General features: G+C 38.4%; 1 protein-coding gene across 2 annotated transcripts; it reads right to left on the reverse strand.

Moving 5' to 3' along the window:
- Positions 1-14,280: 14,280 nt before the first annotated feature.
- On the reverse strand, positions 14,281-23,767 carry LOC114027170 (GTPase IMAP family member 7-like). 2 transcript variants are annotated; one of them, XM_027841106.1, is made up of 3 exons: positions 23,668-23,767; positions 20,849-20,881; positions 14,281-15,274 (listed from the first exon to the last, which is right to left on the reverse strand). In XM_027841106.1, exons 2-3 carry the CDS (start codon positions 20,879-20,881, stop codon positions 14,366-14,368), a joined length of 942 nt encoding a protein of 313 aa, XP_027696907.1. In that variant the 5' UTR covers positions 23,668-23,767; the 3' UTR covers positions 14,281-14,365. The 2 variants fall into 2 exon arrangements, with proteins under 2 accessions (XP_027696907.1, XP_027696908.1); XM_027841107.1 differs by lacking the exons at positions 20,849-20,881; positions 23,668-23,767 and adding an exon at positions 20,134-20,165.
- Positions 23,768-24,385: the final 618 nt, after the last annotated feature.

The raw sequence follows: 24,385 nt of genomic DNA on the forward strand, positions 1-24,385 counted from the left end.
CTGGTAGTGTTAGTGGCATGTTTGAGGGGAAACTGTGAGCTATTTTGGGTGTCCGTGGTGACCTCTCTCCTATTCTTTCTCTATATCCCCTGCCTTGGCAATACCACCCACTCCTATGGTTTTAATGATCAATTCTTTGTATATAACTCCCACATCTGGATCTCTAGCTTAATCTCTCCAGAGTTCTAGACCTACATTTCCTATTGTCCATAGCACATTTCTACCTGCATGTCTTGCCAGTAACACAAACTGCACATGAGCTTTCCTTAAAAATGTGCCTTTCCTTTTCCCTATCTATTTTTGCAAAAAGCAAAAAATTTATCCAGTCCCTGATATTTCAAACTTTGGGATTTTCTCTAATTTTTCCCTTCTCACTTACCTGAACTGTCCAAGCTCTGAACTGTCCATTTGACCTCCAAAATATCTCTCCCATCTGTCCCCTCCTTTCTTTCCAAAGCTACTATCCTGGTATAACCTGCATAGGCTATTGCAATGGTCATAGATCATTGAATCATAGATTTAGATATGGAAGAGACTTTCTAAGTCATCTAGGCCAACCCTTCTCATTTTATGGTTAAGGAAACTGAGGGCTTAAGAGATATCACTTCCACAAATCTCTCCCCACTGCAATTCCACTTCCACTCAGCATTGTCAAAGAGTACTTCCTAAAGCACAGGTATGACCATGTCACCCCCTCCGCCCCAACTCAACCAACTTCACTGGAGGCTCCAAATCACCTCCAAGATCAAATGTGAAATCTGTTGGCATGTGAAGTTCATCATAACCTGCCCCTCTCCTTTTCAATCTTCTTATATGTTATACCCCACCCCTGCCTCTCACGTACTCTGTAATTCAGTAACACTGACCTCCTTGCTATTCCCTGAATGCCCAACTTGGGGCATTTTCACTGACTATCACCTATGCCTGGAATGCTGTCCCTCCTCATCTCTGTCTCCTAGCTTCCCTGGCTTCCTTCAAGTCCAAGCTAAACTCTTTCCTTCTACAGGAAGCCTTTCCTGATCCCCTTTTATTCCAGTGCCTTCCTTCTGTTGATTATTTCCATTTTATCCTGTATATACCTAGTTTGTACATAGTTGTTTTATATGGTCTCCTCCATAAGACTGTGAGCTTCTTGAGAATGGGGACTGCCTTTTGCCTTTCTTTATATCCTCAGCTTTTAGTACAGTATAGAGTAGGCACTTAACAAATGTTCATTAACTGACTGACTTTCTGAAGGACACACAGGTAGAAAGTATACAAGCTTGATCATGTGCCTCTTCTCAAAATCCTTCAGTAACTCAAAGCATTACAGAATGTGAGAGTTGAAAGGAATGGTTAAAAAGCATTTAATACAACACATATGCCAAAGGAATCCTCACTACAACAAATGTGTTATCTAATGGATAGAGACTAAACTAGTCTATTTGATGTTCTAGTCACTCAGAAATCTGGTATCGCTCCCCTTTCCAACCTTATTTTATACTACCCTTTCCCTATGTACTCCAAGTTCTAGACATTTTAGACTCCTTGCCCTCCCCTGTTCATGTCCTGTACCCTCTCACCTCTGTGCCTTCACTTACTTATTCCTCAATCATAGAATATCCTCCTTTATATTATCCAATGGTTGAAATTCTAACCATCATTCAAGATTGACCTTGAATGTCACCTCCTTCACAACATCTTCCCTAGGATTCCCATTCAGAAAACATCATTTAACTCCCTGGACCTCACATTGCTCTTTATTTGTGTTTTTCTCATGTACTTAATGTGCTGCATCGTATAGTATAGTGTGTATATCTTAGTGGATAGTATAGTGTACACATCTGTGTGTATATCTTATCATTGTCTTTGACTGTAAGCTTCATGAGGGCAGGGATTAATACATCTTTCCTAGTACCTAATCTAAGACCTATACATAGTGAATACTTGTATTAGATACATTAACTAAATATTACAAATCCTGTTGGCATCTACATTAGGAGATTATTTCACTACTTGGTTTGATGAAAGAACTAACAACATGAATTTTTCAGTGTGTGAATTTGGTTTTTTTTTTTTAATGGCTCAAATGTAAGTCAGGAAAGATTTTGTTTGGATGAATACCTCCACATGCTTTTAGGGATCTAGGTAAAGGACTTAGCTCATTAACAGAGATTAATCTCAAAACTATTCCAACTCTCAATGAAATTTTGCTCAAATGGCTCAACTTCCTCTCCTACCTGTTACTAGATTCAATTGAAAGGGAATAAAACTGTTGCTTTGCTGATAGAGGATCTGGTAAAGTCTTAGGGTCATTTTTCTGAGTAGGAATTCTCATGGTCCGGGACTGAAGATGTTAACTATAGATAAAGAAGTTGAAAAGGGATAAAGTGAATACATATTGAACCTGATTTTTGCCATTGGAGTGTTTGGAGTATTCAAGGAGCACTAGCACCTTTGCTGTGAGGGCTTGCTGAACCCTTTTCAGGGCTACTTATCTACCTTTGGTGTCTACCTGGCACTCAACTCTCACCTATGACTCCAAGAAGCTGTAGCATGTGTAGTGGCTACACGGTGGTAAACCATTTCAGCACACGGGCTAAACCAGGTTGAGGGTAACCAATGATCCTCAAACCCAGTGAGTTGGGGGGGTTAAGACATGAGAACAGAAGGATCCTAGGTAGAGGCAAATTACAGCTAACAATACCTAGGAAGAATATGTTTGTCTATAACGTTGCTAATCAAAAGGGTTTCAAGATGAAAAGAAATTGGGAAGGAAAAAAACAACTACCCAATATAACCACCAAGCAATATACTATAAAGAATAACTACAAAGTAGAAAGCAGTATAGCAAAAGAGAGGCCCAGAAATTCACAGAATACAAAGTTCAAGGAAAGAATCAGCAGAAAGGCTGTGGAATTGACTTGACATACCTCCATTTACTTCCCTTACCCCGCCCCCCACCATACTTACACACACCATTATACATACTTTCTAGCTCCCCTCTAAGTAATCACTTAGTAATCACACTGTCATTCCTGGAAAGGACATGCCAATCAATCAATCATCCTGTGAAACTAGCCACTATTTCCTCTGACTTCACTGTCTGAAACACTCCTCCTTGGCCACCATTCCTCATATATGTTTCGTTCCCCTTACAGAATAAGCTCCTTGAGAACTGGGACTATCTTGCTTGTATTTTTATTCCCAGCACATAATAATATTTTTTCATTCTCCCAATATAGCTCATCTTTTAATTGGTATATCCTTATTATCCAAGGCAGATGACAATTTGACAACTGTAGCTTGTTTGCACTGGAATTGTCAGGGCTGTCTGTCCAAAGCAAATACTAGCCCTTGTCCTCTCTTCCCTTCGTGTTCCCTTTGTCTCCACCTCACTCTCCCCATTCCATCCTGTATTAATTGTTTACATCTCTTGGTTTTCAGCTTGCTCCTCAGTGACTTCCTGCCTGTATGTTATCACCACAGCCATGAACAGTTTTGTTTTCTATTTTCAAATTCATTACCTCTTACAGAAGGAATGTGGTTTCTGTGGTCAGCTGAACCAGTAAGAAAAATAATCATTTCCTGCTCACAGTAAGGGAAGAAGCAAAAACAAAAGTCCGCAGCCAGGGCTGAGGTTAATTTTGGGTGGAGTACATAACACGCCTATCTCTGTAGTGTGACCTGAACCACACCCCACAAACTTCCTCCTCTGCTCAAAAATATCTCCCCCACTTCATGGCATGAATCCTTCTCCTCTCATACAGGAAAATACCAGCATTAGATTGTTAATGTACAACCAAAAAGCAGGGCCATTGTCTCCAGCAGTTCATAGTGAAATGTACTTTGTGCTGTGCCATGTTCTCTTCTTACCCTCTCTTTCTCTTGGTGATCTGTCAGGATCTCATAGGTTTATCTATATAAAGATGACTCATCAATCAACTGAGGTAGAAAGTGCTATTCAAGTTTTGAGGAAGGAAAACTTTTTGCTGGAGGGGTAGGGGAGGGGACATTCATAGGCAACTTCAAAGGGGATGTGGCATCAGAGATGGATTTTAACAACTTATGGTCCCATAGACACAATAATTGTTAGAACTGGAAGGAATCTTAAGAGATTGTCAGGTACAATTCTCTCATCAGTAGATGAAAAAAACTGAGGCCTTGAGAAAAAAAAAATCGACTTGCCCAGAATCAAACAGTGAGATTTATGTAACATATGATTTGCAACTTGAAAATATTTACTTCACTACTTGATTCCATACTTCAGAGAAGATGCAGTATACTTCTTGTATGTTATGCAAGAGCTGCCTTAATCTGTGCTTGATTATATATTACCTCCTATTGTTTCTTCTATGTAAGACTTGTCTCCCCAAACAGACAGTAAGACCCTAGAGGACAGGCACTGTGTAATATACTTCTCCATATCTCCTACATGGCTTACCACAGACTGTTACATGGATGTTCAATAAACAATTGTCAATAAACCATGTCATCTCCCTTACCCCTACTCAATTAACTTTATTAGAGGTTTTTGCCAGGACAAAGTGTAAAATTTTCTATGAGGATTCAAAGCTCCCCATAACCTGCCTCTGTCCTTTTTAATCTTCTTACATGTTATACCCCACCCATGCCTCTCATGTACTCTGTAATTCAGTAACACTGGGCTCCTTGCTGTTCCCTGAATGCCCAACTTGGGGCATTTTCACTGACTGTCACCTATGCCTGGAATGCTCTCCCTCCTCATCTCTGCCTTCCAGCTTCCCTGGCTTCTTTCAAGTCCAAGCTAAACTCTTTCCTTCTACAGGAAAGGCTTCCTGATCCCCTTTTATTCTATGCTTTCCTTCTGTTGATCATTTTCAATTTATTCTGTATATACCTTGTTTGTGCATAGTTGTTTGTATATTGTCACCCCCATAAGACTATGAGTTCCTTGAGAGCAACATTTTGTCTTGCTTTGTGTCCTCAGCTTTTAGCACAGTGCCTGGTTAGACATATAATCATTTTTATAATCATAAGTAGGCACTTAATAAATATTTATTAACTCACTAGCTTTCTGAAGGTTACACAGGTAGAAAGTGCACAAGTTTGATTAAGTGACATCTCAAAACCCTTCAGTGGTTCACAATTACAGAATATGAGAGTTGGAAGAGACTGTGAACACCATCTAACACAATGCATATACCAAAGGAATCCTCACTACAACAAATGTATCATCTAGTGAATAGAGACTAAAGCCTTTTGACATTCAAGTCACTCTGAAATCTGGTATCATCCCTCTCCCTTTCCCATCTTATTTCTTATTATTCTTCTTTCACATACTCTCAGCTCTAGACAAATTAGACCCCTTGCCCATGCCTGTTGATGTCCTGTACCACCTCACCTCTGTGCCTTCTCTTACTTATGCCCCATTTCTAGGATATCCTCCTTTATTTTATCCAATAGTTGAAATCCTAACCATCCTTCAAGATTGACTTCAAATGTTACCTCCTACACAACATCTTCCTTAGGATTCTCATTCAGAAAACATCATTTTCCTCCTCAGACCTTACCTCCATGGATATTGTAAGGGGAGAGGTCATCTAATATTGGGTTAATAAAAGAAGAGACAAGTGGTAAGGGGTGATGATGCCGTATTGGGTGTGACTGAGGCAGCTATATATTGACCTGATAACAATAATAGAGAGATATCTGCTGTCCTGCCAGGATATGACAGAGAACATCCTGCTATTTGTCAAAGTCATTGAGTTCTACCTATGTCTCATGATTCATGTGGGCACAAGTGATACTGAGAGAAAATAGCTAAAGATGTTTTGAAGAAGAGGCTGAAAGATTTTAGAGGCATAGATACTGTTCTTCTCACTGTTGCCTTTCAGAGACAAGGACTTCCAAAGAGAAAGATAGATTTAGAAAGTGAATGGCTAGTTAAGAAGGTGGTATCTGAAAATGGGATTGGATTTCTGGACCATGGCTTAAAACATGAGAACAAGAGACTCCTGGCTAGGGTAAGAGTACTGCTAATAATAGCTAGGAAGGATGTCTTTGCCTATAGTTTTACTAATCAAAAGGTTTTCAAGATGAAAAGGAGCTGAGGAGGAAAAAAAAACTAGCCAATATAATTACCAAGGTATATACTATAACAAATGGCTACAATGTAAAAAGAAGCATAGAGATGCCTGAAACAAAAACCAAGGAAAGAATCAGCTGAAAAATGCCTCAGATGTCTATAAACAAATGTACAAAGCATATGTAACAAGCAAGGTGAGCTAGACATCCTCATGCATTGAGGCAAATTTGATTTTAATATTTATCACTGAAACATGACAGGATGATATCTATGAATGCAATATAATTCTGGAAGAGTGTTACTTATTCAAAAGGAATAGGATAGTTAATGGGACTGTGCATATTAAGGGAGTTTGCAAAAGTAACATTGCATATTAGGACTATGCATTCATGTAAGGAAAACCAGGAACCAGAGGCATGTGGGTAGCATTCAGGTGAAGATCAAGGGAGACAGAAGCAAAAGTTATATTCTTGTTGTTGTTTACTAGAGACCACCAGGACAAAGAGAGGAAACAGATGAGGAGTTTGGTGAACAGATCACAAGCTTAGCACAGAGTCCTGATACAAGTAGTAATAAAGGACTTTAATGATCTACACATACTTTGAAGCTCTCTGCGCTAAAAGAAGAGCAGCTAATGATCTCTTAATTTACCTTAGTGAAAATGACATCCTTGAACAGATGGAGGAAACAAGGAGGTAAAATTTTAGGCTGGATCTGATTCTTATTAACAAAGAAAAATGTGTTGCTTAGATAGAAATAATGGGAGCTCTGGAAGAAGAGAGTACTCCAGGTTAGATTTTGTTACAGAGGAGACAAAATTCAGTATAGTCTGACATCCACCCTATATTTTAGGACAACAGTTTCCAAAGGGATTTGAGAAATGATCATTTATTGTTTGTTGCTTGTCCTTCATTCTTTTTTTTTCTTGTCTTTTTGCTAGGCAATGGGGTTAAGTGACTTGCACAGAATCACACAGCTACTAAGTGTCAAGTGTCAAGAGTCTGAGGCTGGATTTGAACTCAGGTCCTCCTGACTCCAGGGCCAATGCTCTATCCACTAGCTGCCCCACTTGTCCTTCATTCTTGAAGAGGACCATGCCATCAGGAAGGTGATGTCATGACTTACAAGTGAATTGGATTTAAGTGAGGGAGGGCTGTGAAAAGCCCCCAGTCTCATTCTCTCCTCCAAAGACACCTGGGTCCAGTGGCAACATATAGATCAAGAAGACTAGAGATAGTGAGAAATGATAAGTAGCATCTCATGGCCTAGAATTCTGTGAAAGAAATCATTCTAAAAGGAATGAGAAGCTATCAAAAATGAAATTTCAAAGACACAAAGAAAAACAATTTTGATGATAAGGAAAAAGGAAAATTATCCAAAGTGACCAACATAGATACATAGGAAGCTATTGCAGGGGGAGAGATAGGACATAGGAGGAGCTCAACTGGGCTACATCATTAGGAAAGGAGATATTTTATCACATAATTTCCCATTTTAATTGATTAGAATTGTTAATTAAATACTGAGCTCACTTCTTTTTACCTATTGAAAGATCCATACTGACAATACCCTCTAAATTTTAGAATACTAGAACAAAGCCTTGATCACCCTACCCCAGTTATATCTCTGGTGGCAGTCAAAATAAAATGGTAATGTGATCTTAAACTGAACAGAGACATAATGTACTGGGTGAAGGAGATGATGGTCCTCTTGTATTATATTCTGGTCAGATCATATATAGAATATTCTTCCAATTTTGGATGCCACATTTTATGAAGAACATTGATAAACTGCAGTGTGTACAAGAAAAGGACAACTAAAATTGTAAAGAATCATAAGATTATACTATATAAGGGTGAAGTAGCTGTAGATTATTAATCAATCCATCAAGCAGTTGTTAAACATTTACTATGTACTAGCACTATGCTAAGAATTAGCATAATAGTCTAGGTGAGAGGGTTCTGAACTAGGATGACGACTTAGTGAATGGAGATGGGGAATACTAAGAAGACAGTAATGCCTTCCACAGTAGTAGGGCAGAAGACCATCCAACATGGTGAAATAGGAGTAAAAAGTACAACCCAGTTCCCAGCACAACTACTATAACAGAGATCTAAGAAAAATGGCATTCTGAGAATTGATCAGGAAATTGAAGGAAAAACCACACTGGATCATCTTTCTAGCTCACAATCACAAATCTGACAAACAAACAAGTGACCAAGTCATGAACTGTGGAATAAGAGTGAACTAAAATCACAGGCTTAGCATCCAGAGCTTCAAAAAGGCTGGATCAGAAGCAATAGAGTATAGGGTCACCCAAAGGGAATCATGGATTCAGCCCCAGGACCAGAACAATGAAAGACTAGCAGCAGCCCCCAAATGGATCAGGGAATCAGTTCCTGGTTAGGCCATCAATATGGTTGCTCTGATCCTGCCAAGACTTTAAGCTGCTAGCCAATAATCACTGAGGTCAACTGCTGTCTACTGGAGGACCACTCAGTGTCAAAGCTGAAGTTGTGTTGAATACACTCAAACCAGGGCCTAGCCCAAGATGTACTGTGTCCTCAATAAGACAGAATAAGACTCACTGATGGTTTGTGACTCTCTAGCCTAACTTACTCCTATGAACATAGCACTCAATACCCCAAGAACATAGTGGAAGGACCCCAAATAAGACAGGCAAAAAACATACAAGACCACAGCATTTACCTCAGAGGTGCACAGCACCTGGCCCTAACACAAGGCTTCAATCTGTGAAGGAAGACTGGAGAATGAGTAAACAACAACAACAAAAGATAAAGCACCATTATGGTGACAGAAATGACTAAAACACAAATACAGGAGAGGAGAATAACTCCAAAATGCAAAAAGACTCAAATAAAAACATAGCTTGGCTAGAAGATAAATTAGGATTCCTAGAAGAAATGAAGAGAGAGTTTAAAAAAAAGAATTTTAAAAGATACTTGTTATTTTTTTGGTGGTTTCAGTTGTGTCTGACTCTTCATGACCTCATTTAGGGTTTTCTTGGCAAAGATACTGAAGTGGTTTGCCATCTCCTTCTCCAGCTAATTTTACAGATGAGGAAACTGAGGCAAACAAGGTTAAGTGACTTGCCCAGAGGTGCACAGCTAATAAGTATCTGAGACCATATTTGAACTCAGGAAGATGAGTCCTCCTGACTCAGGCCCAGCATTCGATCCATTGCACCACCTAGCTACCCACTGAAAATGACATTACAAATGAAATAAGAGCCCCATAGGAAAGGATTGGAAAAGAAATGTGAGATTTGTAGGGAAGACTTGGAAAGAGAATTAACAGCTTAGCATAAGGGATACAAGACCTTACCCAAACCAGATGGTTTGAAAATTAGAATGGACCAGCAAAAATTTGTGACTCCATGAGACAATTAGAAATATTAAAACAAATCTAAGAGATGGAAAAAAATAGAAGAAAGTGTAATGAATCTCATATCAAAAATAACTGAACTGAAATGTAGATCAAGTAGAGTTACATTAAGATTCCTTGGACTAGGGGGGTGGAGCCAAGATGGCAGAGTAAAAGCAGTGACTTGCCTGAGCTCTCCTTCCAAACCCCTCAAATACCTGTAAAAAATGGCTCTAAACAAATTCTAGAGCAGCAGAACCCACAAAAAGACAGAGTGAAACAAATTTCCAGCCCAAACTAGATGGTTGATTGGAAAGGTCTATTGTGCCAGGCTGGGAGAGGAGTGCAGTTCAGCATGGGTCTCACTGGGCCTCAGTGGACCTGGAACAGTCTTCAGGGGATTGAATCATGTGCACTGTGGTGGTTTCCAGACTTCTCAACCCACAAAAACCAAAGACAACTTAGAAGGTCAGTAGGAAAGGTCTGTCTGACCACAGTGAGAGAGGAGCTTGGTTTGGCCCCAGTCCTGGCATAAGTCCCAGGGTGGTGAGAGCTCTCGGCCCATAGACAGAGTGGGAATTGAATAGCTGATCAGAGGGGAATCTCTTTACTGGTGCTGAGACAGGATTCTTTTGCTTTGCCCATGCTGTGATTTGGGTCACAGTTCTGGTGGTGGGCCTGGGGCGGGGGGGAGTGCTAGTGTGGTGGAGCTTGTGGTGGTGGTGGACAGGGAATCCTCCTCACAGTTCCAAGGCAGAAAAGAGTGCTTGTGGTCATTCATAGGCTACAGCACAGGCCAGGAAAGGAGTAAACACTTTACCCTTGATCGTACCACCTTGGAAGAAGTGAAAATTTACAGGTCCCTAGAAGTATCTCTGAAAATAGCTGCACAAAATCCCCAAAGCTTGGGAAAGTACATTCTCCACACTGGAAGCAGACCCCTACCTTAACAAAGAGTTTAAAACTCAAGTAATTGGCTGGGATCATGAGCAAACAGCACAAAGAAAGTCAGACCATAGAATCTTACTTTGGTGACAAAGAAGATCAAAACATACAATCAGAAGAAGACAAGAAAGTCGAAGTTCTATATCCAAAGCCTCCAAGAAAAATATGAATCAGCCCCAGGCCATGGAAGAGCTCAAAAAGGATTTTGAGAAGCAAGTAAGAGAAGCATAGGAAAAACTGGGAAGAGAAATGAGAGTGATGCAAGAAAATCATAAAAAACAAGTCAGCAGCTTGCTAAAAGAGATCCAAAAAAATACTGAGGAAAATAACACCTTAAATGTTATGTGCCAACATGATGAAATAGGAAAATGATAAATGTTGGAGAAGATGTGGGAAAATTGGAACACTAATGTATTGTTGGTGGAGTTGTGAAATGATCCAACCATTTTTGAGAGCAATTTGGAACTATCCCCAAAGGGCTATCAAAATGTGCATACCCTTTGACCCAGCAATAGCACTTCTAGGGCTATATCCCAAAGAGATCACACAAATGGGAAAAGGACATACATGTACAAAAATATTCATAGCAGCTCTTTTTGTGGTGGCAAAGAATTGGAAATTGAGAGGATGCCCACCAATTGGGGAATAGCTGAGCAAGTTGTGGTATATGAATGTGATGGAATACTATTGTGCTATAAGAAATGATGAACAAGCTAACTTCAGAAAAACCTGAAAAGACTTGTATGGTCTGATGCTGAGTGAAGCGAACAGAACTAAGAGAATGTTGTACACAATAACAGCCACATTGTGTGATGACTAATATTGATAAACTTAACCCTTCCTGGCAATATAAGGATCTAAGACATCTCCAGAGGACTTGTGATGGAAAATGTTATCTACATCCAAAGAAAGAACTATGGAATTTGAATTGCTGTTTTTTTTCTCTTCTGTTGAGTTTTGTTTCCTCTTTCTGATGGTTCTTCCTATTGGTTTTAATTTTTACTTACAACATCACTAATGTGAAAATATGTTTAATATGAATGTAAATGTATAGCCTATGTCAGATTGTGTGCCATCTTGGGGAGGGTGGTGGGGAGGAAGGGGGAGAAAAATTTTAAACTCAAAAACATATGGAAGTGATTATTGCTAAATCAAAATAAATAAATAAATAAATGAATAAATGAATAAAAGAAAAAAAATAAAAAAAACCAGAGTAACCCAAATGACAAAAGAGATCCAAAAGATCAGTGAGAAGAAGAATGCTTTAAAAAACAGAATTAGCCAAATGGAAAAGGAAGTCCAAAAGCTCACTGAAGAAAATACTTCCTTAAAAATTAAAATGGAGCAAATGGAAATTAATGACTTTATGAAAAATTAAGAAATTGTAAAACAAAAGCAAAAGAATGAAAAAATAGAAGACAATGTAAAATTTTTCATTGGAAAAACAACTGACCTGGAAAATAGATCCAGGAGAGATAATTTAAAAATTATTGGACTACCTGAAAGCCATGATAAAAAAAAGGAGCCTAGACATCATCTTTCAAGAAATTATCAAGGAAAACTGCCCTGATATTTTACCAGAGGGTAAAATAGAAATGTAAAGAATCCACCAATCACCTCCTGAAAGAGATACCCAAAGGAAAACTCCTAGGAATGTTGTAGCTGAATCCCAGAGTTCCCAGGTCAAGGAGAAAATATTGCAAGCAGCCTGAAAGAAACAATTCAAGTATTGTGGAAACACAAACAGGATAACACAAGATTTAGCAGCTTCTACATTAAGGGACCAGAGAACTTGGAATATGATATTCTGGAGGTCAAAGGAGATAGGATTATAGCCAAGAATCACTTACCCAGCAAAACTGAGTATAATCCTTCAGGGGGAAAATGGACATTCAATGAAATAGAGGACTTTCAAGCATTCTTGATGAAAAGACCAAAGCTGAATAGAAAATTTGACTTTCAAGTACAAGACTCTAGAGAAGCATGAAGAAGTAAACAGGAAAGAGAAATCATAAGGGACATATTAAGGTTGAACTGTTTATATTCCTGCATGGAAAGATGATATTTGTAATTCATGTGACCTTTGTCAGTATTAGGGTAGTTGGAGGGAAAAAATTATATGTATGTATGTATAGATAGATAGATGGATAGATAGATACATAGATAGATAGATAAATATATAGATAGATAGATAGGTAGATGGCACAGGGTGAGTTGAAGATGAAGGGGTGATATCTGGAGAATAAAATTAAGGGGTGAGAGAGAATTTTACTGGGAGAAGGAGAAAAGGAGAGGTAGAAGGGAATAAATTATCTCACATAAAACAGACAAGAAAAGGCTTTTACAGTGGAGGGGAAGTGGGGGAAGGTGAGAGAGAATGAGTGAATCTTATTCTCATTGGATTTAGCTTAAGGAGGGAATAACATACACACTCAATTGGGTATGGAAACCTATCTTACCCTACAGGAAAATAGGGAGGAAGGGGATAAGAGAGTGGAGGATGATAGAGGGGAGGGCAGATTGTGGGAACAGTAATCAGAAGCAAACACTTTTGAAGAGGAACAGGGTCAAAAGAGAGAATAGAATAAATGAGTGGTAGGACAGGGTGAAGGGAAATATAGTTTGTTTTTCATATGACTACTATGGAAGTGTTTTGCATGACCACACATGTATAACCTATATTGAGTTGCTTGCTTTCTCAGTGAGGGTGGGTGGTGAGGGAAGAAGGGAGAAAATTTGGAACTCAAAGTTTTAAAACAAATGTTAAAAAATTGTTTTCACATGCAACTGGGAAATAAGATATACAGGCATTGGGGTATAGAAATCTATCCTGCCGTGTAAGAAAATAGAAGGGGAAGGAGATAAGAGAAGGGGGGGGTGTGATAGAAGGTAAGGCAGATTAGGGGAAGGGGTATTCAAAATGCATACCATCTTGGGGTGGGAGGAGGGGTGAGATGGGGAGAAAATTTGGAACTCAAAATCTTGTGGAAGTGAACGTTGAAAACTAAAATCAAACAAATAATTAATAATAATAATAATCATAAAGATTCCTTGGGTTACCCGAAAACAATGGTCAAAAGAAGTAACCTAAATGTGTTTCAAGAAATCATGAAAGAAAACTACTATAAAATAGAATGACTAAAATTATTTCATACTGATTTTTAAAAAGAGACAGAGAGGGTGCTCAGTGCAATAGTTTAGGTCAGGAGGGGGGAATCTGTGGCCTTCTATGTCCTCAAGTGTGGCCATTTAACTGAATCCAAACTTCAGAGAGCAAATCCCCTTAATAAAAAGATTTGTTCAGTAAAACTGCGTCATAGGGGCCACAGGTTCCCTACCCCTGGTTTAAGTATTCAACTCTCAGAAGCAAACTTAGTAGTATAATTTTTGGTAAACCCCCAAACAGCAGTTACTAGGGGAAGAACTCACCATTTGACAAAAACTACTTGGAAAACTAAAGGGCAGGCTTGTAGAAATTGGTTTTAGACCTGCACTTCATACCACATCCCAAGATAATTTCCAAATGTTTACATGACCCAGATATAAAAAGGTCACATTTAAAGGAACAAGGATCTATGGATCAGGGAAGAGTGCATCACTAAATAAGTGAAAGAGACAATGAATCACGGTAAAATGCATAATTTTTATTACACAAAATTTAAAAGTCTTTACACAAACAAATGTAATATAAAAATTAGAAGAGAAACAGATAATTCAGGGGAAATCTTTACAACAAGTTTCTCTGATAAAGGTCTCATTTCCAAGATATAAAAAGATCTTATTTAATTTTATAAGAATAGAATCCATTCTCTATTAGGTAAGTAGTCAAAGGATATGGACAGGCAAGTTTCTTTTATTTTTAATTATTTATTTATTTTAAACATTCCTTTCTTTTAAAATTTTGAGTTCCAAACTTCTCTTTCCTTCCCATTCCCTCCCCCATCCACTGAGAAATTAATGAAAAATAAAACAAACAAACCAGGTGGACCATCATTTCCTGAACCAACCAGGAATTTTAGAAATCAGATCCTTAATGAACTGAAATATTAGTTCAAATACACACTTCTCAGCTTCTTTGTTTATATTTTTAATTTTTTCTTCATATTCCTTCTTTACCTTTGTTTTTTTTTCTTTCTTTTGTCTTTTTCTCTCTTTTGTCAGAGGAACAATGTTAGCATACTCTAATTCTATAATTCGCAGATCATTTTCTTTTTGTTGGGCATAGATTTCCCTCAGGGCCTTTCTCCTATTTTTCAATGACTCATGAGCTTTCTGGTATATTTTTTCTGAAAAATATTTCCCCTCATTATCCTGCACCATTTTCTCAATTATGGCTAGCAGCTTATTCACTTGGACTTCTCTTTCATTGCCCTCAGCTTTGTTACTAAAAGCACAATACCTTCTATTACACTCTCGGACAAGACTTTGCATGCTCTCATCAGCTTCCTCCAGAAAGCCCTCTAGTGTATTTTCCAAGTCCTCTTTCCGAGTGAACAAGATGACCATGTAGTTTGTGGCTGCTTCCCCAAAGAGTGCCTTAATCAAAGAGACAGTCTGTTTTGCTTCATCAGTGTATCGATTCAGTTGTTGAACCAGAATGATGGCATGTGGCCCTGGACAGGAATAGATGACACAGCGACTGATCTCATTGCAAGTGGTTTCTAGGTTTTCCTTTGTGTCAAACAGCCCAGGTGTGTCAATGATTATAAGGTCTCTCCCTTTCCAGGTTCCAACTGCTTTTTCACAGTTCTTGGTCACAGCATGTGGCGCAATTTTAGATTCAAAAACTTTCTTCCCAAGGATGGTATTCCCTGTTGCACTTTTCCCATTTCCAGTTTTCCCAACCAGGACAATCCTCAGGGCACTGGCCTGATCAGCATCCACACCCTCATCATGGAACTGTGGGAAAAATTTTGATCAGTTCAAAACTTTATGTGATGGTTAACAAATATGGGAGGGAACTACAGAAGGTTAGTTATTAAAAATAAAAAAAAGTCAATTACTAGGGCTTTTGATCCCAATCTGGCCTGAAGTTTCAGAACCCCAGAGTTGCATATAGATTAGGACTGACTTTTGAATCAATGTTAAAAGTAGACTGAGTTAAAAAAAAACTTTCTCATTTAGATCTGTGAATGGATGTATAGAGATGAGAATAAATCTATAACTTTTAAAGATTAATACAAAAGACACTCAACTGTACTTTGTTTTCTTTCAAAATTTACCATGTCATTTAATCATAGTATTTAGTCATTTTAAAGAGACAAGGTGGTGCAGTAGATAGAGAGCTGACCTTGAAGCCAGGATACTCTGGGTTCTATCCCTGTCCATCTCTAACACATGCTTTCTGTGTGACCTTAGGCAAGTTACTTAAACCTGTAGCTCTCACTTTAAGACTATAAGGTGCAAAGAAAGTGCCAATTTGCATTGGTAGAGAGAGTTTCCTCACATGAGTTCTGAACTATTGAGTCTTTTCCCCTCTTCTTCAAATCTTTCAGCACCCCATCCTCTACTCAGCTGTCATAGTGATCTTCCTATAGCACACATCTGACCATATAGGTCTCTCCCCTGCTCAAAAAATTCTAGTTGCTCCCTATTACTTTTAGCATCAAATAGAAATTACTCTCTTGGGTATTTGAAGTCCCTGAGAACCTGGCTCTGTCCTACTTCTCCAGTCTTTAAATGTTAATCCTCCCCGCAATCCAGTGACTTTGGCCTTCTCCCTTACACAAAACACTCACTCTATCTCCCACCTCTTTGCATTTTCATGGGCTGTCCCTCATTCCTTGAATTCTCTTTCTCTTGTTTATTGGCTTTCCTGGCTTCCTTCAAGTCCCTGCTAAAATCCCACTCTGTGCCATCTCACTGCCTCCCCTCTCAGAGAATTTCCAATTTATTTCTACACATATCATTTGACAGAATTGCTTGCCTGTTGTCTCCCCCATTAGTTGGTGAGCTCCTTGAGGCAGGGACTGATTTTGTCTTTCTTTGGATCCCTACCATTATGCCCAATGTCTGGCACATAGTAGGTACTTAATAAATGCCTGTTGACTTGACAGACTTGCTTTTGCCAATGAAGTCACAGGTCTCCTCCCTATACCTATCCCACTTACTCATTCATTCAATTTTTATGTTTAATGGTTTTAATTTATTTTAAAAAAACTTGGTTATCTTTTACTTGGCGCAAAGTTATGAGTTGAGTATGAGACTCAGAGTCAGAAGACTTGGGTTCAAAAACTGACCGACATTCACTGGTTGCATCATTTGCCTGAGCTTGGCATACATCTACAATTTAGACTGCTTGGTTATGACTTGGTTATAACTGAAGCACCTCTGTACTCTGATGGTAACATTTTCTAATTGGAGGCAAAGTACCTAAAAGGACCAAAGAGACTTTTGAGGGATAACTTAAAAATCTAAATCCCTAAAGTCAGATGGCAAGAATCACAGTTTGCTCCACACAATTTGGCATTTATTACATACTATTTTTTTCAGTTTGACTCCCTAGTTAGACCTAAAGATCCTTGTTAGCCAGGGTCATGTCTTCTTGTTCCTTTCTCTCTCCACAACTTCTTTTTTTTTAATTTTTAATTAATTTATTTTGAATTATCAACAATCACTTCCATAAGCTTTTGAGTTTTAAATTTTTCTCTCCCTCCCTCCCCACCTTCCTCCCAAAGATGGCGCACAATCTGATATAGGCTATACATATATATTCCTATTAAACATATTTTCATATTAGTGCTGTTGTAGGTAAGAATTAGAACCAATAGGAAGAACCACCAGAAAGAGGAAACAAAACACAACAGAAGAAAAAAAAAACAGCAAGTAGTATGCTACAATCTACATTCAAACTCCATAGTTCTTTCTTTGAATGTGGATAGCATTTTCCACCATGAGGCCTTTGAAGATGTCTTAGATCCTTGTATTGATTGCTGAGAAGGGTTAAGTCTATCAATATTAGTCATTGCACAATGTTTCCACAACTTCTAAAACAGGAATGGATGCATAGTAGGTGCTGGCTAAGTATTCTTGGGCTGAATGACTGATTCTTCTCTTCCAATCAAATCTCCTTGTTTTATATATTTCTGTAGTTACAGTTGATTTGGGTTAATTGGCTGGTTTGTTTCTCTAGGACTTACGCTGCTTCCAATGGACTGATAGTTTTGCCTAAATCACATGCAACAGGGAAGGAAACCCCTCTCTACACCTCTCCCCAATTGCACTGGTGGGATTGGCATTTATCAAAAATGTAGGATGAGCAAACTTCCTCCTACTTCCCCTTACTGAGTTTCTCTCCTTTTTTTTGTGACTCCCCTCTCCAAACCGATATCCAATAAGCATTAGACTGATCTTAGTGCCACTGTCAACTCAGGCTGCAACAATTCCATTTTATCTTACCTATTAACATTTATCTGGCTCAACTCCTATTCTTGAGTATCCTGCAAGTTGTTTGACTTTTGATTCTCTGATAAAACAATTCATGATGAGGTCATGATGAGGTATTAATGGTAAATCATGGTATAAAATGTTACCAGTCCCTGAGTCATTTGCATTATATTCATTTGCCTAGAAAAGTAATGATTTGGTGTAAAGGAACTAAGTTCTGAGAGAGGGATTTCAGACATCAGGACAAGATGAAGGGACTGATATTTTGAGTAAGAGATGCTATTAATGACTCTTATCACACAAAGGTGTGGCTGCCTCCTCTCTTTATGTTTATATCTCTGACACATTCATTTTTTGTTTCTAGATTGGTTGGAGAACCAATACTATTCTAGACAGAACCAGTTCTAGCTGTGGCTAATACCTGGCCATGACCCTACCTGGATTACGAGACTAAATCGAGTATGATCCCAAAATCACAGTGTCCATAGATGGGGCTTCAAGCTTTCTTTCATAGAGAGCCAAGAATAATCCCTCATGTTTATATGATGATTATAACTATTTCAAATCACTTCTGCATCCATTATTTCATTTCAGCCCTCATAAGGACATTGTGAATAGGGAAGACATTAATTGTTAAGAAGAAGCTGAGGCCTATAGTAGTAAAAAAAAAAAAACAATAACAACAATCCAATGCCTACAGAACAAAGTGGGCTTTTATAAGCTTCTCTTAAAGAACTGTATATTGCTATCTTCCCAGGCACCTGGGCTTACCACCTAGGTGTGACCTTTGATTTACTCCTCACTCTCTATCACTCTCAGGATCCAATCTGTTACCAAAACTCTCTGTACCCAGATCACAACATCTCAATATTACCTTCTCTCTGCTCACACAGCCACCAACCCATGGCAGGCTCTCTTCCATCATCCAGGCCTGGGCTATTTCAATAACTTTCTAATTAGTCTCTTGGCTTCAAGTCGCTCCCAACTATACTCTTTCTTCCACTCAACTGCTAAATTAAATTTCCTAAATTGCAGGTATAACTATGTTTTATAACTTTACTCAATAAGCTCCATCAACTACAACACTCTCATTTGACATTGAAAGACCTTTGCAACTTGTCCGCTCCTTCCTTTTCCAGACTTCTTATACTTTTCTCCACCAGATGGGCTTTGTGACTCAGTGAAACCTGTCTTTCTGGCTGTTTCTCTGCAAGGAAGCTCCACCTCCTGTCTCCCTTGCCTTTTCACTAGCTGTTTCCTGATATGCTCTCCTTCTTTACGAAAGCCTCCTGGCTTCCCTGGCTTTCTTCAAGACTCAACTCAGATTACCCCTTCTGCAGAAGACTTTTCCAATTCCCAAACCCCCAACCCCAGTGCTTTTCCTCTTGAGATCACCTTCCATTTGCACCATTTATATCTTATATGCACATAGTTGCATATTGTCTTTCCCATTAAAATGTGAACTTCTCTAGGGCACATATAGTGGGGTTTTTTTGTGGGGGATTTCTTTATATCCCCAGAACTTAGCACAACATCTGGCACAGAGCAATTGTGCTTATAAGTGCTTACCAACTGACAGACTATGCCCCCATACTCTATAGTTCACATAAAGTAAATGATGCCCTACTCCCCCAAATGACTTATTTTTTCCTAATATCAATCCTTTGCTCTTGTTTTTCTTTACATCTAGACAATATTTTCCCCAGCCTTCCCATATTAGAACCTTACCCATCCTTCAAAGCTTAGCTCACATCCCAGTTCTTCCCCTAGTCACCCTGGCTAAAAGTGATTTTTCTTTCCACTGAAACCACCCCAGAATTTTGTATATACCACTTGAAAAGTTCTTATCCCGTACCACCTCTTAGCTGTCATTTGTGAATACGACTCAGCCCCCTGAGCTCTGATGTCTCTATCTATACAACGAGCGGGGTGGACAAAATAATCTCCATAGAACCTTTTGCTCTAACAGTTGTAGGTCTATGGTTTAAGTGTACTGACACACAACACTGTCCTTTTATATAGGCAGAGTAAGAAATTGACTTTGTTGAAGGAGGGCTTCTTTGGTGGGGATATGATGGGCTGCGGAGAGGCAGAGAAGACCCATCTTACTCTAATACAATTCTTTCATCATTGATTCCTCTGGGCTGAGTTGACATTCTATTAAAATGCAAATAATGGTCTCTGGAAAGGAGAATCTAATAAAGCTATTATCAACCATTTATTTTTTAGTTAATAATACAAACTGTCATTTGTATCCTGCTCCACAAATATTATCTCATTTAATCATTACAGTAACTCTAGGAGGTAAGTGTAATTATTATGTCTCTTTTAGAGATAAGAAAATTGGGGCAGGCAAAGGTTAAGTTACTTACCTGGGATAACATAGCTTGTAAGTGTCTGAGGAAGATTTTGATTCAGGTCTTCCTGATTGCCATCCAGTGCTCTAACCACTGAACCCCTTACCCTTCTGACTCTAAGAAGTGATAAATTGGTCAGATGACCTGTTAGCTGAGAATAGGACACTGACAGAGTGGCACCTATGATGCCTAAGTGTGAATAGCAGAGAAAAGAACAAAGAGAGGCTTTAGACAGAGGGACTGTTGATTTCTGAAGCTCTTTAGAAGGAAGGTTGAAAGCAGATAGGGAATAGGAAGGAGCCAGAAAGCACAGGAAAGGGGATTGGTAAGAGAAGGGAACAACAAGGAAGTCGAGGGGTCCCTTACTCCACATTCAAACTGAATCCCAAGATGATGATACTGTACTAAATTTTATATATTCAGAATTTTATTTTTGTGTTTTACTTCGAGTTCAACTCTAGTTTGCTAATGTATTCTCAGAAACTGATTATTGTGCTTTTTAATATGGGGTGTGGAAAAAGTTTCATCCACAGTAAAGTGGGATGTTGTTTCTTTTAGAGAAAAGTGCCCATGGCATAGTGTGGGGAGACCTGGGAAAGAACTTTCTGCACTCCCTCATCGGCAAGAATCCCTAACCTCCATCTGTCTGGTGGCATTTTCAGGCAGCAGGAGAGAGTTGACTTTGATCTGGTTCTAGGGTGCTGAAGGAACTGAGGAAAGTGATACTCACTGAGGTGGCAGATTGACTCGATGTAGCAGCCATCTTTGAGGGTTTGGGAGGAAGAAAAGAAAAATATTTAAGTTTAGACAGTTAGCAAAACACTCATAATTCATTAGCAAATTTATATTGCTCTATCCAACTACTGGGTAGAAAGTACTTTTTCCATGAAGCCTTCCCAGACCACCTTCCCTAGGAGTGATCTGCCCCTTCTCTGTCTTCTATAGCCCATGTTGTCTGCCTTTCAGAGGATCTATCATGACTTTTCTTAAAGTCATCTGAATACATCTTGTATTTCCATTGCTCAATTCACAGCCCCTTGAGGGCAGGCCTGTGTCTTATACATCTCTGTGTCCCCCACCTCTGCACTCCCACCAAGCCTAGCACAGCACTTTGCACATTGTTTATGAACAACAAATGTGTGACTTGAACTAGGCTTAGAAAGACTGGTTAGATTACAGTAGGCAAAGGAAAGGAAAGAGTATTCCACGTACCAAGGCCCCTGGCAGGCCTGGCCCCATGCCCAAGCCTGTCTGCTTGGAGCACTGACTGCTCTATGACTCAGATCTTTTCCTTTTCTATGTCTATGACCTCTTTATCCATTGCATTAAGAAAAGGTACTTTTTCATTTGCAAAGTGCAAATTAATGGTTGCTCATTGGTTTATATAGAATCTAGACAAAGGAGAGCCAAATAGTAATAAGGTCTTTGTGTTCTTCCAGGGAAGAAAGTATTTCATTGGTCATAACTAGATTTCTGGTACATGGGGTCAATTTAGTTAAACTGGGGGGTGGAGTGGTGGGGCAGAGTGGAGAGCAGAAAGAAGGTAATCCCAAGGTTTTTGTTTTTTTTTTAAAGTAATGAAAAAATCATATTTTATTTTGGAAAATGGAAAAATCATCCAAACATCAGTGTTAAAGATTGACTGTATTTTATGATTCAAAAGAAGGTGATCAAGAAGTTATTTATAACTTCTAACTCATATGCCTCATTTCTTATCTATATAAAATCTTTTTTTTTTAGTTTTCACTGCATCATAATGCATATTTGTTTTTTAATTAATTCATTTATTTTTAGTTTTCAACAATCACTTCCATAAGCTTTTGAGTTTTAAATTTTCTCCACCACCCTTCTTGCCTTCCTTCTCAACACAGGCTACAATCTGATATAGGCTCTACATATACATTCCTATTAAACATATTTTCACACTAGTGATGTGGTAAGGAAGAATTAGAACCAACAGGAGGAACTACAAGAAATAAGAAACAAAACAAAAGAGAAAGAAAAAAAAGAGGAAATAGTAGGCTTTGATCTGCATTCAAACTCTATTGTTCTTTCTCTAGAAGTGGATAGCATTTTCCATCACGAAATTTTTGGAGATATCTTAGATCCTTGCATTGCTGAGAAGAGCTAAATCTGTCAAAGTTATTCATCGTACAATGTGGCTGTTACTGTGCACAATTCTCCAGATTCTGCTCATTTCACTCAGCATCAGTCCATACAAGTCTTTCCAGGTTTTTCTTTTTTTCTTTTAATTAATTTTGAATTATCAACAATCACTTCCATAAGCTTTTGAGTTTTAATTTTTTCTCCTCCTCCCTCCCCACCTCCTTCCCCAAGACAGTGCACAATCTCATATAGGCTATACATATATATTCCAATTAAACATATTTTCACATTAGTGATGTTGTAAGTAAGAATTAGAACCAATAGGAGGAACCTGAATTCAGGAGGACCTGAGTTCAAATCCAGCCTCAGACACATAACATTTACTAGCTGTGTGATCCTAGGCAAGTCACTTAACACCATTGCCTAGCCAAAAAATAAAAAATAAAAAAAAAAAAACAAATGGAAATAACAACCACCACAAAGCACCTAAAACTTAATGATATGAAATATTGGCAAACAGTTTTGGCCCTGAAAAAGAGAAAACAGAGGTCAGAGTTCACATATAAATTTTTTTCCAACATGTAGATGGATTTTGATGAATTTCTTTCCTCCTTCCTCTGTTTCTTTCTTTTTAAATATATTTATTTTAAAGGTTTGTTGTCTGGCAGGGGAAAGGGGAAAGAAGATTTCGGAGTGAGGAAATGTAGGTAATGAAAACACAAAAGATATCAATAAAAATATCTTTTTTTTTAAAAAAGAACCTTCTATTTCCTTTGACTTAATTCCATACTCACCAAACACCTTCTGATCTGTAATATACTGTCCCGAGTGAAACTGTTCACCAGGATTGTCAAAGCTGCCATTTAGATTCTAGGATAGAGCTGAACAGACCAGAACTCATCCACTGCTACTAATCTGTATTAAGCACCATGGAAGCATAGATTTAACAGGGGAAGAGACCTTGGAGATCATCAAATCTGAATTCCTTATTTTACAAGTGAGGAAACTGAGGCCAGGAGGTGATACAACCCACAAATACCTGGGGTAGAATCTGAGTCCACATCTTCCTAGTCCAAAATTCTATCCATAGTTATCTTCTGTTCAGGGAACCAGTGAATATGTGTAGTCTTAGACCATCATTCAGGGGTGGGGTAATCATGGGGGAGAATATTTTTTTCTAAAAATCATTACAACAAGGACCATTTCCTTTCTTAATGTTCAGTGAAGGAAAGCTATTAAATGGAAGACAGATAGACTGACAATCCCTTAAAGGAAAGAGAAATTACCGAAACATGTGAATTAAACTGACGCATCCTTCTTCTCACAATCCCAAACCCTGAAATCCCTGCTCCTTTTCTTCCTGTGTTCAGTCTCCTAACTCCTCTAACCAATCAAATCTCCTCCCACATCTTCTGCTATTCCCCAGCCCCTAACCAGGCTTACCTTCTCCCAGAAAAATAGAAACGGTCTTCTCCACTGGGCTGACAAAGCAATCTGAAGAGTTGCTTTCACTTTTGCTTCAAAAACCAAGTCATCCTCACTTCAGAAAGTTCCAGGAGTACCCTTAACGAATAAACTCTGTAGCCCTCATGGGGCAGTATGCTATAATGAAGCCTTCTAGTTTGGGATGAAAAGATCAGGAGTAAATTGAAGGAATTAGAAATATGCAATGAAGAAACAAAACTTAGTTTTTGTAGATGATATGATGGTATAGTTGGAGGATCTTAGAGAATCTACTAAAAAACTAATCAAAATAGTGAACAACTTGAGCAAAGCTGCAGGATATAAAATAAGCTCACATAAATCATCAACATTTCTATATATTACCAGCACAGAGATAGAAGCAGCAAGAGATAGAAAAAAGAAATTCAATTTAAAATAACTATAGACAATAAAATATTTAGGAGTCTACCTGCCAAGACAAACCTGACAGTCCTACCTAAATTAATTTACCTACTCAGTGCTATACCAATCAAGCTATAAAAAATTATTTTATTGAACTAGAAAAAAAATAACAAAATTCATCTGGAAGAACAAAAGGTAAAAGCTATTAAGGGAATTAATGAAAAAAAAAAGTGAAGAAAGGTGGCCTAGTCATACCAGATCTCAAATAGTATTATAAAGTGGTAATCATCAAAACAATCTGGTACTGGCTAAGAAA

This window comes from Vombatus ursinus, unplaced genomic scaffold, assembly GCF_900497805.2.
Source record: "Vombatus ursinus unplaced genomic scaffold, bare-nosed wombat genome assembly UNPS02014852.1, whole genome shotgun sequence".
Lineage (NCBI taxonomy): Eukaryota > Metazoa > Chordata > Mammalia > Diprotodontia > Vombatidae > Vombatus > Vombatus ursinus.

What these genes read in the sequence shown, in the direction of transcription:
- LOC114027170 (XM_027841106.1), bottom strand. Translation starts at nt 20,881, where the DNA reads ATGGCTGCTACATCGAGTCAATCTGCCACCTCA. An exon ending in CGAGTCAATCTGCCACCTCA is followed by an intron (nt 15,275 to 20,848) that starts GTGAGTATCACT and finishes TTTTTCCCACAG; the next exon opens with TTCCATGATGAGGGTGTGGA.